At 37.2% G+C, this 18,096-nt stretch overlaps 1 protein-coding gene across 1 annotated transcript in view; it reads left to right on the top strand.

The window, feature by feature from the left end:
* The first annotated feature begins 1,804 nt into the window (after window positions 1-1,804).
* Window positions 1,805-18,096, top strand: part of ARHGAP24 (Rho GTPase activating protein 24) — a 415,611-nt gene continuing 399,319 nt past the window's right edge. The window contains exon 1 of the mRNA XM_065877439.1: window positions 1,805-1,984. Coding sequence (XP_065733511.1) covers window positions 1,805-1,984 — 180 coding nt within the window. The remainder of the gene's footprint in view (window positions 1,985-18,096) is intronic.

The following is an 18,096-nucleotide window of genomic DNA, read 5'->3' as shown; positions in this document are numbered from 1 at the left end:
TGGTCTAGCATACTTATTATCTAAATTATGATACAGCATTTATTATTTATTTAAAGTGAGATTTACTTGGCTCTTTATCCTAGGTCAAGTACTGTGAAAGAGATGAAAGTTCCTGCCCTAAGGGCATAACAAACTTGAAGCATCAGGCATGATCCAGTCTCATGACACACATGCACACACACGATGGGAGACTGTTTCCTGCAGTGAGCGGTGATTGCCATAGGAATGCCCTATGGACAGAAGGAAGTTTCAAGATGTTTTATAGAGATGAGGGCCTGTTCATCAGAAGGATGTTTCAGGATAAGAAAGGAAAAAGTGGATATTGAATGAGATAGATGGCAGTCAAGTGACCTACTTGAAGATTAAAAGTAGGTTGAAGAGATGACGATAAAAGCAAGGATGGAGCTAGATTAGAATGCATGCCAATGGAAGAGGCAAAACTCCTGAGAGGATGGTTGAAATGGTCAAAATAAGAAATATTTAGCTCCGCTTCTTCCCTGTAAGTGGAAGGGCAGGACTAAATTCAAAGAAACCAGAAGTCCAAGGTTTAATCCTGTACCTTCAAGGAAGAAACGTAACAGCCAAGGGCTGACAGTCGAAACTTCATGGAATTTATAACTAGGATTGTGTACACATAAATTAATTGAAAAATTAATAGTGAAAATAAAGACTAGATAGAAAAACAGCTTGTTTTCTGGAATCTTGCTGAAAAAATAGAAGCTTTGTGCATGAATATACCAGAACAGGAGTAATCTATGTTTTATTAATTAATCTGTATCCTTATATCCTCATGAAAGATACAAGGGTAAGAGTGTAGTTTTCACTTTCTGAAAAAGTGCTTAGGAATAAACATTGGCAAGAACCTGCAGGAAGCCTTCAGGACAGGAAAATGTCTTTTGTTCTTAAACACTTGTCCCTGGCTCTCCCAAAAGCCACCTTCTTACTGTGGTGTTTTAGCCTCTCACCTGTAGATTAATATTTCCCCTATGATAAATTAATTTGCTTGCTATGGACAGTGTGTATGACCTTATATTCCTTCACAATAACCTTGAAATTTTCTTCATCATGCAGTTGACTGGAACACACCACTCACTCTTGAAGTTTGAAAGAGACTCACTGGTGGGACTTTTTTCTTTTCTTTTTTTTTTTTTTTCTTAAGCTTTTTCAGCTGCACTAATTCTTAACCAGCCAAAGAAACTCTCAAGGGGTTACTTTGGGGGAAAGGGGAGCAGGGACATCTTGAGAAATTTTTACATATGTAAAACAAATGTCTTCCACTGAGGTTTTTAAAATAGTCCCTTTAAACTGTAACATGTGTCAGGCTAAGTTTGCTCAAATAATCACAGGCCTGCACAAACAGGTCCCAATCAGTACACACCAGACACAGAGGCCCATTTTCAAGAGAGTTATGTTTTTGTTGGTGGTTTCAGTTTGTCTTCAGAAATTGCCTCTTGCGTTGGTGATGTAGTGGTGAGCAAATCTGCCTTCCCCAAATTACTTCTTAACCCATTATCTCTAGAACTTTCCCATTCTTTAATTCTACTTAGGAAAAAAGGTATATTATCTCACAGCTGAGTGGGAAGACGCAAGGAACTCTGTCCAAGTTTTCTCCAGGAATATTGTTGTCAGGTTTGTGGTTTGCTTCTAGAAATTTGGTTTGTGAGTTAATTTACGTTTTTCACGCTACCTCCAGCTTTTTTTTTTAAGGGACAGGGGTAATTTAAGAGGGAATTGAATATATCAGAGCACCTTATTTTTGTTGTTGTTGTCTGTTTGCTAAATAGGAAAGTCCATCAGCTTGGTAATGGAGGAGAACAATGACTCCATGGAGAACCCCCAACAAGGCCAAGGGCGGAACAATGCCATGAAGTGTGGGTGGCTGAGGAAGCAGGGAGGCTTTGTCAAGACTTGGCATACCCGTTGGTTTGTGCTCAAAGGAGATCAACTCTATTATTTCAAAGACGAAGATGAAACCAAGCCCTTGGTAAGTAGGAGAAAATTAAAGCATTGTGGTGCTTAGTAGTCTAAGAAGTAGAGGGTTTGCTAGAAACTGATGGAGACTGAGGTCAACCCAATCTCCCTGGTCTCCTTCATTTCGTTGGCATCTTTCACACTCTTTCTCATTGTTTCCTTTGGTTCAAGATGATGAATTTGCTAATTGAGGCCAAGAGACAAATTACACTTGTTGAATATTAATTTTAACTTTTACGAAGCTGTAACAGAGTGTCTGAGTCCCTCAGGCAAACTTAATTTCACGTGGAAATGGTAATGGACATCTGCTAGAAGATATATTCTATAGCCAAAGCATCTTTCTTTTTCTCAGAAGTAAGTTGAAAGATTTGAAGGAAAATTGTAAATGCAATTTTAAGTAATTTCTGAGACACCTTCAGTATCAACTCTCTGGGGGCTTCCCTCCACTCTAACTCACATAAAATATGGATGTAGTGCTAAACCAGACAATGCTGATACATCCAACCAGCATACACAGTATAGTCCCCTGGGAATAGTTTCTATGTTTCTTTGTGGTTTCTTACTGGTCTTTTATTTACTGTTTCTTACTGGTCTTTTAAATAAATTAAACAATTATTTTCTCAGACACAAATCTCTGGGTTGCAATTAGAGAAAGGAAAAATCTCCATCATTCCCTGTAGGTACAACAAGCTTTCTTAGCTGTGATCATTGCTTATCAATTAATGAAAGGAGATGGGAACTGAGGTATCACTTCTGTGTTCTTCCTTCATCTACATCTATAAAATATATAAATAAGAGAAAAAATGTTTTAGATCAGTTTACATAAACATCCCTAACAGTATGTTCTTGAGGCTATTTGCCTTGTATTAAAATGTAAGAATTTAATTAGGAATTTGGATCAAGGCTCTGCTTTAGTATTTTAAATTCCTCAGACATTATAATTTAACAAAGTTCTCATTAGTATAATTGAATTACATAAAGATAGCAATGAATTTACAAACTCTACTCATTTTTTGAAATTGCTATTTTGTTAGCATATTTTTACCAGGGCCAAGCATTAGACTAAGAATTTATATATATATATATATATATATATATATATATATATATATATATATATATGTTATGAAATGCTTACAATAATCCTGTGAGGTAGGATTATCCTCACTTAAGTATGACGAAATCAATGTTTAGGTGTAATGCATATTACCCAAAGTTAGACAGTGGTGCCATATTTTGCCTCTAGTTAGGTCCAAGTTCATATAGCCTCAGCCAAAGATCTCATAAATCAATAAAAGTATCCCATATTGATATCACGAGAATTACAGTGCATTTCCATACCTGCTATTGTTTTCATTGCAGCAAATCAGTGAAGAATATGGGGGTTATCATTATAGATGAAGAAATTGTGTCTTAGTGACATGAAGCAACATGACCCCCATCATATAGAGATCAGAGGCAAAGGAGTAAAGTCTTTTATTTCTTAACTCTTACTCTAGGGTTCTTTTCTTGTACCTTGTTTTAAACTATGTAGTACTCACAGTAAGGTATTATCCTGAACATAAGATCATTTTTACCAAACTGAGGTTAATGTGAAAAAATGTAGAACGTGGGGGATCCAGTATGGAAACTGTGATATGGAGGACCATGTTCAATAAAACAGAAGTATGAGTAATTTTCAATATTTTATCCTATGAACTCTTGTTCTGGCGTGGTTTGGGTGGACTGGGTTGTTAAACAGAATGGGTACAAATCAAATGATCAATTAGGTCTCATCTAGAACCTAAACAAGGGGTTAGGGGAGAAAACAGAGGTTTCAGGGGCTGAGTGGTTAGAGAATTGAAAGGAAACTGAACAAACATTTTGACTCTTTGGTGAGCTCAGTGTACCTTCTAGTAATGAAGATAGGATACAATGGGTCAAGCTCGAGCTCAAAATTTCTAAAATTTGAGAAATTGCAGATGTCAGAGAATATGCACATGACCCCTCTAAACTGTTAAAAGAGGATATTATCAAATTGCCTTGGCTACTGTCCTCTGTGGAATTTCTTAGAAGGTCTACAGTCACAAATAGTATTCAGTGCAATGTAGTTATTTTGACAAAAAGTTGGAAATATAAATAAGAAGATGTAAAAACTTCTGATTAATTCAAATGAAACTCTGCCTCAAAGTGAAAATTACTTTCATTCATAATATTTCTAAGATAAGTAATATTTTGATGTTAGTATTAGTTACTAGTATTTGTAGACTTATAATGACTGAAATTAACAAAATAGTTATATTGACAAGAAAATACTAATTCTTATACAAACCAAACATAGACTACAATCATTCCCCCCCCTCCAAAAAAGGTTTCTTAATTTTTCTTCTACTTATTACTTGTTAAAGATTTGCTGTTAATAAAGTAGTAATAGTTTGGGGTGAATAACTTTGAATTATTATTCTTTTTTTGGATCATCTTTTATGACAGTACAAGCACCAGGAATTTTGACATAGTACTTTTAAATTTTAATCTTTTACACTGATGTTTAGACATGTGAGCACGGAATCAGATGAAAATCTAGCAATTCCTATATCAGAGGACATTTTGGAATTTGAAAGGACCATGTATTTGCCCATGAATGATTAATTTCTTACTTTAAAGTGAGTTCTTTAAGTGAGCATAGATGCCTGACACATTGTAAGTGCTGCAGCACATTTTTGGATGAGTTGGTGAGTGATTCAGTAAAATATATCTCTAGCCAAGCAGAGTTGGGCCAGGACCATGTGCTGTCAGTAGTACTGACTATCCTCAGCTTCATGTATCAAAATCATAACGGGTATTTAAAATAATGAAGTTTAAATTACATTAAATAAATCCTGTGGTGATATAGATTAATCCTAAGAATTCGATGAAGAACAATTGAATATCCTGAAAAATGTTAAAACGGGAAAATATTTAGTTGTTATAAAACCCCTCATTTTATAGATAAAGGGTACGTGTGTGTGTGTGTGTGTGTGTGTGTGTGTGTATCAACCAAGGGATACTGTTAATGAGTAGCAGATGATGAACTGAAAAATCAGATTTCCTTGCTCCTGATCCAGTGTTCCTTCAGTTTAGGCTTTTGCCTGCTCACAAATCCTCAACTATTTTTTAGATTTGCTTCCAGTCAGAAGTACTGTTTTCAGTATTGGCACTTTCAAGCATAAGAATGCCCTTGACCTTCATATATTTTGATGAGGGCTATTTCAATAATACTGGAGGAAACATCACTAATGAAATGAAAAAATAACTTCACTCTTCTAAGCATTCCTAACCAGCTGAAAATGTTCAATAAACTTAATCTGGATTGGTTTTCCTCTCTCTTAATAGTATTTCTAAAATGAAAGGATTAAAACCCTTGAAATGTGTGTCCCTCCTGTCCTAGAAAGAGGCTCTCAATTTATTTCAGTGAAACTTTCTCTGAGTTTCTCAACTCAATAAAGAGAATAAACTCCATCATTATCCTTGTTATTAAAAACTGCACATCTGTTGGGAGAAACATGTAAACAAAATTATAATTGTGACAGGCTACCATGTAGACACTGAGTGCTCAGAAAACACAGATACAATTAGTGCCAGGGAGTGAGTGGTGACTGGCTAGAGGAGTTGGGGGAGGCTGTGCAAAGCAAGAGGTGACCCTTACCTGGGGTGCTGAAAGTTGGTGGGAGTTTTCCAGTTACATAAATTGGGGAAAGGAATTCAGAGCAGAGGAAAGATATGGAGTTGTAGAATAGATATCTATAAATAGCTCCATATTGTGAGGGCAGCAAAATGACAAGAAATGGGCTTAGAGAGATTGGTGGGGCCACAGCAAAAATGGATGTGTATGTCACACAAAGAGGCTGGGTTCTCAGGTAGGTAATGGGAAGCTCTTTCCAAAACACCTGAGCTACTCAAGATGCAAAACCACACTACCCTGTTAGAAAGGAATAATGGTGGCTGTTTCCTGATGTCTCCTCTGGCTGCCATAATAGAATACCATAGACAGGGGTGCTTAAACAACAGAAATTAATTTTCTCAGAGTTCTAGAGGCTGGAAATCCAAGATCAAGATGCTTCCAGAGTTGGTTTCAGGTGAAGCTTCTCTTCCTGGCTTGTAGACAACTGCCTTCCCTCTGTGTCCTCACATGGCCTTTGCTTTGTACACAGGAGAGTGAGAGAGCCCTGGTGTCTCTTCTTAAAAGGACATGAGTCCTATCAGATAGCCCCATCATTATGGCATCATTTAACGTTAAAGGCCCCAAATACAGTCACAGTGGGGGTTAGGTCTTTAATGTGAATTGGGGGGGGGGGGCGGCCCAATTCAATCTATAATACCTAATATGTTGGAAACCTATGTTAATAAATATAATTTTCTCAGTTAAGTTTTTCTTCCATCTGTACTATCTTCATATCTACTAGAACCTAATATATGTGATTTAGTGCATTTTAAACTTAATTATTTGAACCTAATATTGATGTTTCATATTCTTATTCAAATTCAAATTCTCCTTTCTCTGGGGACAGTACCTGGTTTGTAAACAAGACTTTCCAGCCTGTAGCCAGGGTTCTCCTGGCAATATATTGGAGGTCTATCTCAAAATATAACTGCTTTATATTTAATATACATCAAACTAAAATCTTTAGTATCCTATACTTTTAAAAATGAAACTTTAGTTCATCTAGGCTGAAACCCTCTCCAGAAACCATTTTCTACAGTGTTTGCAATTACATGGATACAGATTTTATTTAGAACAGATTTAAAAATAAAGTTGGGGACTTCCCTGGTGGCGCAGTGGTTGAGAGTCCGCCTGCCGATGCGGGGGACGCGGGTTCGTTCCCCGGTCCGGGAAGATCCCACATGCTGCGGAGCGGCTGGGCCCGTGAGCCATGGCCACTGAGCCTGCGCGTCCGGAGCCTGTGCTCCACAACGGGAGAGGCCACAACAGTGAGAGGCCCGCGTACCGCAAAAAAAAAAAGTTGATTTTTGTTGTTTCTGAAAAAACAAACATGGAAAAGTGATGTATGTAGCCAATTTTGAACATACACTAATGCATCCTTTATTTGTTACTCATAGAACACTACTGTAAACATCCTATAGTGCTGTATTTTTTCACTTTTTGTTTAACATTTTTTCTATTTTAATCTTTAAAATAAAGCTCTATTTACATACAGAAAAAAGTTTAAAATTATACTGTACAGAAGAATTTATTTTTAAAAATGTCTTCCATCTACCCTGCATACTCCTAGGACTTTTGGGTAGCTATGAAAAATGTTTTAAAACAGATTTAAACTAAGTTTGTGACAATATTGTTTGCCTATTTTTCATTAATAATCATGACAAATGACTGTGGCTTTAGTTACAGATATTATAACATGGGGTAAGCAGCTGAGTTATAAAGTATGATTATTATAGCTATCCTAAAAGTAAGACAGTTATATAGATTTTGTTAAATGAATTTAGTGATAAATTCCTAGTACTTTTTTGGAACCATTTGTTTTACTTCTATCCTGAAGTATATTATTACTTAAATAATAACCAAGTCTCAAGTATGGCCATACTAGTGAATATCTCTGACATACCCTGGGTACTAGAACTTGACACTGGAAAGCATTGATTTTTAGAAGCCAGTCTGGCACTCCTGGTAAAATGACTAAAATCCAAACAGGCACTTACCCAATTAATCTAGTCTAGACTTTCTACAACAGATATTGATCCACTTGTGTGGGGAGGGTTTTTCTGGACATGATGAGGATGACACTGTATTAGATCACAATGGATTTTATTAACTTAGAGAACAAAGTGATTTTCAGTGAATTATAACCTGAGGTCTGACCTCTAAATGTGCAAAAATTGATTACCGATTTAAGAGTAAGCTCTAATTTTATATATTTAATGAAACTTGTGAGTTAACGAAATCTAGAGATCTCTAAGGCAATTGCTGTTCTCTGTTAAAGTATATGAGCCAGGGGACTTCCCTGATGGTCCAGTGGGTAAGACTCCACGCTCCCAATGCAGGTGGCCCGGGTTCGATCCCTGTTTGGGGAACTAGATCCCACATGCATGCCGCAACTAAGAGTTCACATGCTGCAACTAAGAAGTACGCATGCTACAACTAAAAAAGATCCCTTGTCGCAACTAAGGATCCCTCATGCTGCAATGAAGATCCTGCGTGCCACAACTAAGACCCAGCGCAGCAAAAATAAATAAATAAATATTTATTTTAAAATATAAAGTATATGAGCCAGAAGCAGCCAAAACCCCGATTGCATGTTTAAAATAATACTGGAGGGACTTCCCTGGTGGTTTAGTGGTTAAGATTCTGTGCTTCCAATGCAGTGGGCAAGGATTCGATCCTTGGTCAGGGATCCCGCATGCTGCATGGCACAGCCAAAAAATAATAATAATACTAGAAACCTTGAAACTTGAATTTCAGCTTCAAATCTATAACTGACTTTCTATGTAGCATCTAAGTCTTTTGCCATTTAAAAAGACACATAAGAAGGTATTGTGTGTCATCATAAACTTTTAGGAACTCTTAGCTCTTTCCTAGAAATTATATCAAAAGATAGTGTTATTAATATAAAATATTTAATTCTGCTATTTGCTGAATAATTTTTTATTGCTTATGGAAGTCACCTAGGCATGGCATTTATTTATTTCAGTGTGGTTAAAACAGGCTTTTGAGTTACATTGTTTGGGTTGAATCTTGATTCATCTACCAAATAACTATGTTATATACTAGGTAGTGATTAAGCTGGTTTAAGCTTCAATTTACTAATCTGTGCAATGGGATAATAGTAGCACCTACCTCATAACATTGTTAAGAGGTTTAAATGAGATAATTTATGGAACGAATCTTAGAAAGCTGTAGCATATAGTAAGCATAAAATAAATGTTAGCTATTTTTATAATATTAGTTTGACAAAAAGAGTTTATTTCTTGAGATGTTCACCCTAATCATTCATTCATTTCATTATTTTCAACACATATTTATAGATTTCGAGTGTACCTGTAGTTATTATGCTAGATTCTAAGAAACAAAAAGATGCTATAACTGATGGTATAAAAAGATAGATACCACCACGCAAAAAAAAAAAAAAAGATTTAAAAGGAGGAAGCTGATTTCTTTCTCAGGTGAAGGTCCAAAGTGATTCTAGGTAAGTGAGGAGGTCTGCTTCAAAAAACTGTTTAGAAACTTAAGCTGCCAGTGATTTTGCCATTTTAACTTCTGGCTTCAAAATTCATCATGGGGTCATTTCCTTCCCAGTCACCTAGAAGGCAGTATAAAATAGTGTACTGCATAGAAGGATTAGGTGGACTGATAGTGGCTCTTATCACTTCTATTCGCATTCTGTTAGATAGAACTGAGTCACATGATCATTCCTAACTGCGCGGGAGGCTGGGCATGCAGCCTAGCTTTATCCTGGGAGCAGAGGAGAATGTGGGTATGAAAAAAGAGTTAGCAGTCTCTGCCACAGAGACAAATAATGCTAAATATCCGTGAAGGTGGTGCTCAATTCCAGTGGCTGTTATAGACAATTGCAGGTACCGTACAGTGTAATGAGTTTAAAATAAGTAAAGTATAGAGAACCATTAGGAAGCCACAGGAGGGGCACCTATAACCACTTCAAGGTTCAGGGAGAGTTTTTCAAAAGAATATATATTTAACCTGAGAATTGAAGGAGAGCATAACTTTATTACAAGCAGTTGGGTTGATATATGTGGCAGAATTAAAGGTGTAGGTCATGGTCCTTCAGTAGATTGTTGGAGAATTGATAATGGCTATTTCAGCACCTAAGAAAGAAGACAAGCAGTGATTCTTCCCTTGCTTTTATGTGCCTATTTTTCTTGGTTTACTGGATTTAGAGCTAAACAGTGAAAACAGGGCTTATTCTATGTATAGCTCACTGTGGAGGAATCCAAAATGCTCACCTATCCAAAAAGGCCTCCTCTGACAGTCCTGCAACTCTGTCTGGTGTTCCTATTGTTCATTATTTTGTATTGTGCAATAATTTCCGGAAAAAATTTTGAAAGGCAACTATGCCACAAACACTTGATCTTCTATCATCCGTTATTACCTTACCACGAATCATGGTAATCAGTCACTTTTGACTGTAGGAGGAAGAGCTGAGAAAATCTGCTGCTGCTGGAGAGGGTACTTAGTATGGAAGAGCAGCAAAGCATGTCTTGGACGAAGGGAAATTGATGGATGGGCATGGTGGCCAGAGGGATCAGTGTGAGAGAAGACTTCATCGTCATAATTTCCTCTAGAATTGACTCTGTCCAGCGTGGTCATTTCTCTGGAAAGCAGTTGAGCCCAGTTTTTTTTTTTTTTGGCCGCACTAGGTCTTTGTTGCTGCGCACCAGCTTTCTCTAGCTGCGGTGAGCGGGGGCTCCTCTTCCTTGTGGTGCGCGGGCACCTCATTGCAGTGGCTTCTCTTGTTGCCGAGCATGGGCTCTAGGTGAGCAGGCTTCAGTAGTTGTGGCACCGGGCTTAGTTGCTCCGTGGCATGTAGGATTTTCCCAGACCAGGGATCGAACCTGTGTCCCCTGCATTAGCAGGTGGATTCTTATACAGGTTCTAGGATCAGACTCCCTGTGTTCAGCCTAGACTCGATCACTAGCGATAGGCTTTGGGTGAATTACTTGTTGTTTACTTGGGTTACTTACACATATGTAAAATGTGAGTAATAATAATATTTATCTAATAAGTAGTTGTTAGCATACATGAAATGACGTTTCTAGAATACTTTTACAATATGTGGCCACATATTAAGCACTCAGTAAATATTGACTATTGTTACCACCACCACCACTACGATCATCATCATCATCATCATCATCATCATTTTTACAATCTTTTACCATCAGGATACCCTGACACAGCAGTTTAGAAATCAGGTTCTATAATATATACTTTATTAATTGTGTAACAAAGGGAATGGTAGATGATCAGCCCATGTAAGTAATGCTAACTTTAGAGAAGAAGATAACTTGTTTTCACTTGTGATCTATGCTGCCAATACACTGAACTCAAATGGAAAGATTCTCCAAAAAACCTTTGCAGGATGTCTTTTCTCTTTGTTTAAGTTACTTTTGGGGCCCCTTCAGAGCTTACCAAAATGATTATGAGGACAGCCAAGGAGTCTTGAAGGATTCTTTCTGGACCATCCCAGAGAGAGGCAGCCCTAGTATTCTCATCTCACACACAGCACTTTTTCCTCAACAACAATTTGGAGAGAGATCTACTGGAGTTGAATCCCTTGAGTTCCGCTTCTAACATTTACTCGTATTGACTGAAGGCTTTTGTATTTGTGATGCAATTCAACAGACAGAACCAGATAATTCATATGCTATCTCATTAGCATAAGTTTAGGTCTATTTCCATTATCGCAACTAGTGGAGAAGAGAATGTAGGGAAAAAAAGTTAATGGTTGAAAATATAATTTGAATATTTATATTTTTAGTGCTTAGAGTAATACATTTTAAATGGCTACATTTTCTTCCCCTGGTGTATGAAGTATTTCATTGCTATTTGCTATTCATTTTCTTTCAGGTTTCTTTTTAACACTCAATCTTTTTGGCCATTCTTCTTTAGCTTTATCCTGCATAAATCCAGATGCTCTCTGTTTTCTAGTGTTATTACCATATGTTCATTCATTCAGCGACTGTTTATCAATTGTAAACTACATAAATTATAATTTACAAAATGTTTTGATCGCTTTTTGTGTAAAAGGAAGCAACCCTAGATACATGAATTGTTAATCTTACTTTCCGAATTTTGGCTTCTTTCCCTTAGCATATTTTCAGGGTTCATCCATATTGTAGCATGTATTAGTAGTTCATTTCCTTATATGGCCTAATAATATTCACTTGTCTCGATATGCCACATTTTATATATATATCCATTCTCCAGCTGACAAACATTTCGGTTGTTTCCCACTCTGGGACTATTATGAATAATGCTGCTATGAGCATTTGAGTACAAGTTTTTGTATAGACATATGTTTCCATTTCTCTTGGTTATATACATAGAAGTGGAATTGATGGGATATACAGCAACTCTATGTTTAACCTTTTGAGGAAATATGCCAGCCATTTTTAATTATTAAATTCCAATCTGATTTAACACTCAAGCCTCACACTGGTTTATTTATTCATTTTTTTAAACATCTTTATTGGGGTATAATTGCTTTACAATGGTGTGCTAGTTTCTGCTTGATAACAAAGTGAATCAGCTATACATATACATATGTTCCCATATCTCTTCCCTCTTGCATCTCCCTCCCTCCCATTCTCCCTATCTCACCCCTCCAGGCGGTCAAAAAGCACTGAGCTGATCTCCCTGTGCTATGCAGCTGCTTCCCACTAGCTATCTATTTTATATTTGGTAGTGTATATATGTCCATGCCACTCTCTCACTTCATCCCAGTTTACCCTTCCCCCTCATGTCCTCAAGTCCATTCTCTACGTCTGCATCTGTATTCCTGTCCTGTCCCTAGGTTCGTCAGAACCTTTATTTATTTATTTAGATTCCATATATATGTGTTAGCATACGGTATTTGTTTTATTCTTTCTGACTTCACTCTGTATGACAGACTTTAGGTCCATCCACCTCACCACAAACACCTCAATTTCATTTCTTTTTAATGCTGAGTAATATTTCATTGTATATATGTGCCACGTCTTCTTTATCCATTCATCTGTTGATGGACACTTAAGTTGCTTCCATGTCCTGGCTACTGTAAATAGAGCTGCAATGAACATTGTGGTACATGACTCTTTTTGAGTTATGGTTTTCTCAGGGTATATGCCCAGTAGTGGGATTGCTGGGTCATATGGTAGTTCTATTTTCAGTTTTGTAAGGAACCTCCATACTGTTCTCCATAGTGCTGTATTAATTTACATTCCCACCAACAGTGCAAGAGGGTTCTCTTTTCTCCACACCCTCTCCAGCATTTATTGTTTGAGGATTTTTTGATGATAGCCACTCTGACTGGTGTGAAGTGATACCTCATTGTAGTTTTGATTTGCATTTCCCTAATGATTAGTGATGTTGAGCATTCTTTCATGTGTTTGTTGGCAGTCTGTATATCTTCTTTGGAGAAATGTCTGTTTAGGTCTTCTGCCCATTTTTGGATTGGGTTGTTTGTTTTTTTGTTATTGAGCTGCATGAGCTCCTTGTATACTTTGGAGATTAATCCTTTGTCAGTTGCTTCATTTGCAAATATTTTCTCCCATTCTTAGGGTTGTCTTTTCATCTTGTTTATGATTTCCTTTGCTGTGCAAAATCTTTTAAGTTTCATTAAGTCCCATTTGTTTCTTTTTGTTTTTATTTCCATTTCTTTAGGAGGTGGGTCAAAAAGGATCTTGCTGTGCTTTATGTCATAGAGTGTTCTGCCTATGTTTTCCTCTAAGAGCTTGATAGTGTCTGGCCTTACATTTAGGTCTTTAATCCATTTTGAGTTTATTTTTCTGTATGGTGTTATGGAGTGTTCTAATTTCATTCTTTTCCATGTACCTGTCCAGGTTTCCCAGCACCACTTATTGAAGAGGCTAACTTTTCTCCGTTGTATATTCTTGCCTCTTCTATCAAAGATAAGGTGACCATATGTGCGTGGGTTTACCTCTGGGCTTTTTATCCTGTTCCATTGACCTATATTTCTGTTTTTGTGCCAGTACCATGCTGTCTTGATTACTGCAGCTTTGTTAGTATAGTCTGAAGTCAGGAAGCCTGATTCCTCCAGCACAGTTTTTCTTTCTCAAGAGTGCTTTGGCTATTCAGGGTCTTGTGTTACCATACAAACAATGAAATTTTTTGTTCTAGTTCTGTGAAAAATGCCATTCGTAGTCTGATAGGGATTGTATTGAATCTGTAGATTGCTTTGGGTAGTATAGTCATTTTCACAATGTTGATTCTTCCAATCCAAGAACATGGTATATCTTTCCATCTGTTTGTATAATTTTTAATTTCTTTCATCAGTGTCTTATAGTTTTCTGCATACAGGTATTTTTTTCTCCTTAGGTAGGTTTACTCCTAGATATTTTATTCTTTTTGTTGCAATGGTAAATGGGAGTGTTTTCTTGATTTCATTTTCAGATTTTTCATCATTAGTGTATAGGAATGCCAGAGATTTCTGTACATTAATTTTGTATCCTGCTACTTTACCAAATTCATTGATTAGCTCTAGTAGTTTTATGCTGGCATCTTTAGGATTCTCTATGTATAGTATTATCTGCAAACAGTGACAGCTTTACTTCTTCTTTTCTGATTTGGTTTCCTTTTATTTCTTTTTCTTCTCTGATTTCTGTGGCTAACACTTCCAAAACTATGTTGAATAATAGTGGTGAGAGTGGACATCCTTGTCTTGTTCCTGATCTTAGAGGAAATGATTTCAGTTTTTCACCATTGAGAATGATGTTGGCTGTGGGTTTGTCATATATAACCTTTATTATGGTGAGGTAAGTTCCCTCTATGCTTACTTTCCAGAGAGTTTTTATCATAAATGGGTGTTGAATTTTGTCAAAAGATTTTTCTGCATATATTGAGATATCATATGGTTTTTCTCCTTCAATTTGTTAATATGGTGTATTGTGTTGATTGACTTCCATATATTGAAGAATCCTTGCATTCCTGGGATAAACCCCACTTGATCATGGTGAATGATCCTTTTAATGTGCTGTTGGATTCTGTTTGCTAGTAGTTTGTTGCGGATTTTTGCATCTTTCTTTGTGACATCTTTATCTGTCCTTTGTATCAGGGTGATGGTGGCCTCGTAGAATGAGTTTGTGAGTGTTCCTCTCTCTGTTATATTTTGGAAAACTTTGAAAAGGATAGGTGTTAGCTCTTCTCTAAATGTTTGATAGAATTCACCTGTGAAGCCATCAGGTCCTGGGCTTTTGTTTGTTGGAAGGTTTTTAAACAGTTTCAATTTCAGTACTGGTAATTGGTCTGTTCAGGTTTTCTATTCCTTCCTGGTTCAGTGTTGGAAGGTTGTGCTTTTCTAAGAATTTGTCCATTTCTTCCAGGTTGTCCATTTTATTGGCATATAGTTGCTTGTAGTAATCTCTCATGATCCTTTGTATTTCTGCAGTGTCAGTTATTACTTCATTTCTAATTCTATTGATTTGAGTCTTCTCCCTTTTTTTCTTGATGAGTCTGGCTAATCAATTTTGTTTAGCTTCTGAAAGAACCAGCTTTTAGTTTTATTGATCTTTGCTATCATTTCCTTCATTTCTTTTTCATTTATTTCTGACCTGATCTTTATGATTTCTTTCCTTCTGCTAACTTTGGTGGTTTTTTGTTCTTCTTTCTCTAATTGCTTTAAGTGTAAGGTTAGGTTGTTTATTTGAGATGTATCTTGTTTCTTGAGGTAAGATTGTATTGCTATAAACTTCCCTCTTAGAAATGCTTTTGCTGCATCCCATAGATTTTGGGTCATCATGTCTCCATTGTCATTTGTTTCTACTTATTTTTTAATTTCCTCTTTGATTTCTTCAGTGATCTCTTGGTTATTTAGTAATATATTGTTTAGCCTCCATGTGTTTGTATTTTTTACAGATTTTTTCCTGTAATTGATATTTAGTCTCATAGTGTTGTGGTCGGAAAAGATACTTGATACAATTTCAATTTCCTTAAATTTACCAAAGCTTGATCTGTGACCCAAGATATGATCTATCCTGGAGAATGTTCCATGAGCACTTGACAAAAATGTGTATTCTGTTGTTTTTGGATGGAATGTCCTATAAATATCAATTAAGTCCATCTTGTTTAATGTATCATTTAAAGCTTGTGTCTCCTTATTTATTTTCATTTTGGATGATCTGTCCATGGGTGAAAGTGGGGTGTTAAAGTCCCCTACTATGTATGTGTTACTGTCGATTTCCCCTTTTATGGCTTTTAGCATTTGCCTTATGTATTGAGGTGCTCCTATGTTGGATGCATAGATATTTACAATTGTTATATCTTCTTCTTGCATTGATCTCTTGATCATTATGTAGTGTCCTTCTTTGTCTCTTGTAATAGTCTTTATTTTAAAGTTTATTTTGTCTGATATGAGAATTGCTATGCTAGGTTTCTTTTGATTTCCATTTGCATGGAATATCTTTTTCCATCCCCTCACTGTCAGTCTGTATGTGTCCCTAGGTCTGAAGCTGGTCTTTTGTAGACAGCAAATATACAGGTCTTGTTTTTGTATCCATTCAGCTACTCTGTGTCTTTTGGTGGGAGCATTTAATCCATTTACATTTAAGGTAGTTATCAATATGTATGTCCCTCTAACCATTTTCTTAATTGTTTTGTGCTTATTATTGCAGGTCTTTTCCTTCTCTTGTGTTTCCTGCCTAGAGAAGTTCCTTTAGCATGTGTTGTAAAGCTGGTTTGGTGGTGCTGAATACTCTTAGCTTTTGCTTGTCTATAAAGATTTTAATTTCTCTGTCGAATCTGAATGAGATCCTTGCTGGGTAGAGTAATCTTGGTTATAGGTTTTTCCCTTTAATTGCTTTAAATATGTCTTGCCACTCCCTTCTGTCTTACAGAGTTTCTGCTGAAAGATCAGCTGTTAACCTTATGGGGATTCCCTTGTATATTATTTGCTGCTTTTCCCTTGCTGCTTTTAATATTTTTTTCTTTGTATTTAATTTTTTATAGTATGATTAATATGTGTCTTTGCATGTTTCTCCTTGAACTTATCCTGTATGGGACTGTCTGCGCTTCCTGGACCTGATTGACTACTTCCTTTCCCATATTAAAGAATTTTTCAGCTATAATTTCTTCAAATATTTTCTCAGTCCCTTTCTTTTTCTCTTCTTCTTCTGGGGGCCCTATAATTCGAATGTTTGTGTGTTTAATGTTGTTTCAGGAGTCTCTTAGACTGTCCTCAATTCTTTTCATTCTTTTTTTCTTTATTCTGCTCTGCAGTAGTTACTTCCACTAATTTATCTTCCAGGTCGCTTCTCCGTTCTTCTCCCTCAGTTATTCTGCTATTGATTCCTTCTAGAGAATTTTTAATTTTATTTTTTGTGTTGTTCATCATTTTTTGTTTGCTCTTTAGTTCTTCTCAGTCCTTGTTAAATGTTTCCTGCATTTTGTCTATTCTATTTCCAAGATTTTGGATCATCTTTACTATCATTTCTCTGAATTCTTTTTCAGGTAGACTGCCTACTTCCTCTTCATTTGTTTGGTCTGGTGGGTTTTTACCTTGCTCCTTCATCTGCTGTGTTTTCCTCTGTCTTCTCATTTTTCTTAACTTACTGTGTTTGGGGTCCCCTTTTTGCAGGCTGCAAGTTCGTAGTTCCCATTGTTTTTGGTGTCTGCCCCCACTGGGTGAGCTAGCCTTCCTGGCTAGCTGTGGTGCACTACTCCCCTTCAGGCTGTGTTCATGCAGCCATTCCCAGTCTTCTCTCTTCTCCCTGGGATCTGACCTCCAAAGCCTGTGCCTCAGCTCCCAGCCCCCACTTGCCCTGGTGGGTGAGCAGAGAAGCCTCTCAGGCTGGTGAGTGCTGGTCGGCACTGATCCTCTGTGCTGGAATCTCTCCGCTTTGCCCTCTGTACCCCTGTTGCTGCGCTTTCCTCTGTGGCTCCAAAGCTTCCCCCCTGCCACCCCCCATCTCTGCCAGTGAAGGGGCTTCCTTGTGTGTGGAAACTATTCCGCTTTCACATCTCCCTCCCAGAGGTGCAGGTCCTGTCCCTATTCTTTTGTCTCTGTTTTTTTTCTTTTTTCTTTTGCCCTACCCAGGTACATGGGGCATTTCCTGCCTTTTGGGAAGTCTGAGGTCTTCTGCCAGCATTCAGTAGGTGTTCTGTAGGAGTTGTTCCACATGTAGATGTATTTCTGATGTATTTGTGGAGAGGAAGGTGATCTCCACATCTTACTTCTCTGTCATCCTGAAGGTCTGAAACTCCTCACGCTTGGTTTAAATCTCATTCATGTTGCTCCACACTGTATCCCAGTGCTTGCCAGCTTTGGCAGGGCACACACAAGGGAGGAAGCTCAGGTGCACTTTTTCTCCTCCCCTCTACCCTCGGCACTGTGTGTGTGTGTTTGTGTGTGTCTGTGTGTTTGACTGTCTGTCTGCCTGTTTGAGAATCCCATGGACTGGATACCCTTTCCTTCTCTTTGA

Source organism: Phocoena phocoena, chromosome 5, assembly GCF_963924675.1.
Source record: "Phocoena phocoena chromosome 5, mPhoPho1.1, whole genome shotgun sequence".
Taxonomy (NCBI): domain Eukaryota; kingdom Metazoa; phylum Chordata; class Mammalia; order Artiodactyla; family Phocoenidae; genus Phocoena; species Phocoena phocoena.
This window is presented reverse-complemented; position numbering and strand designations above follow the sequence as displayed.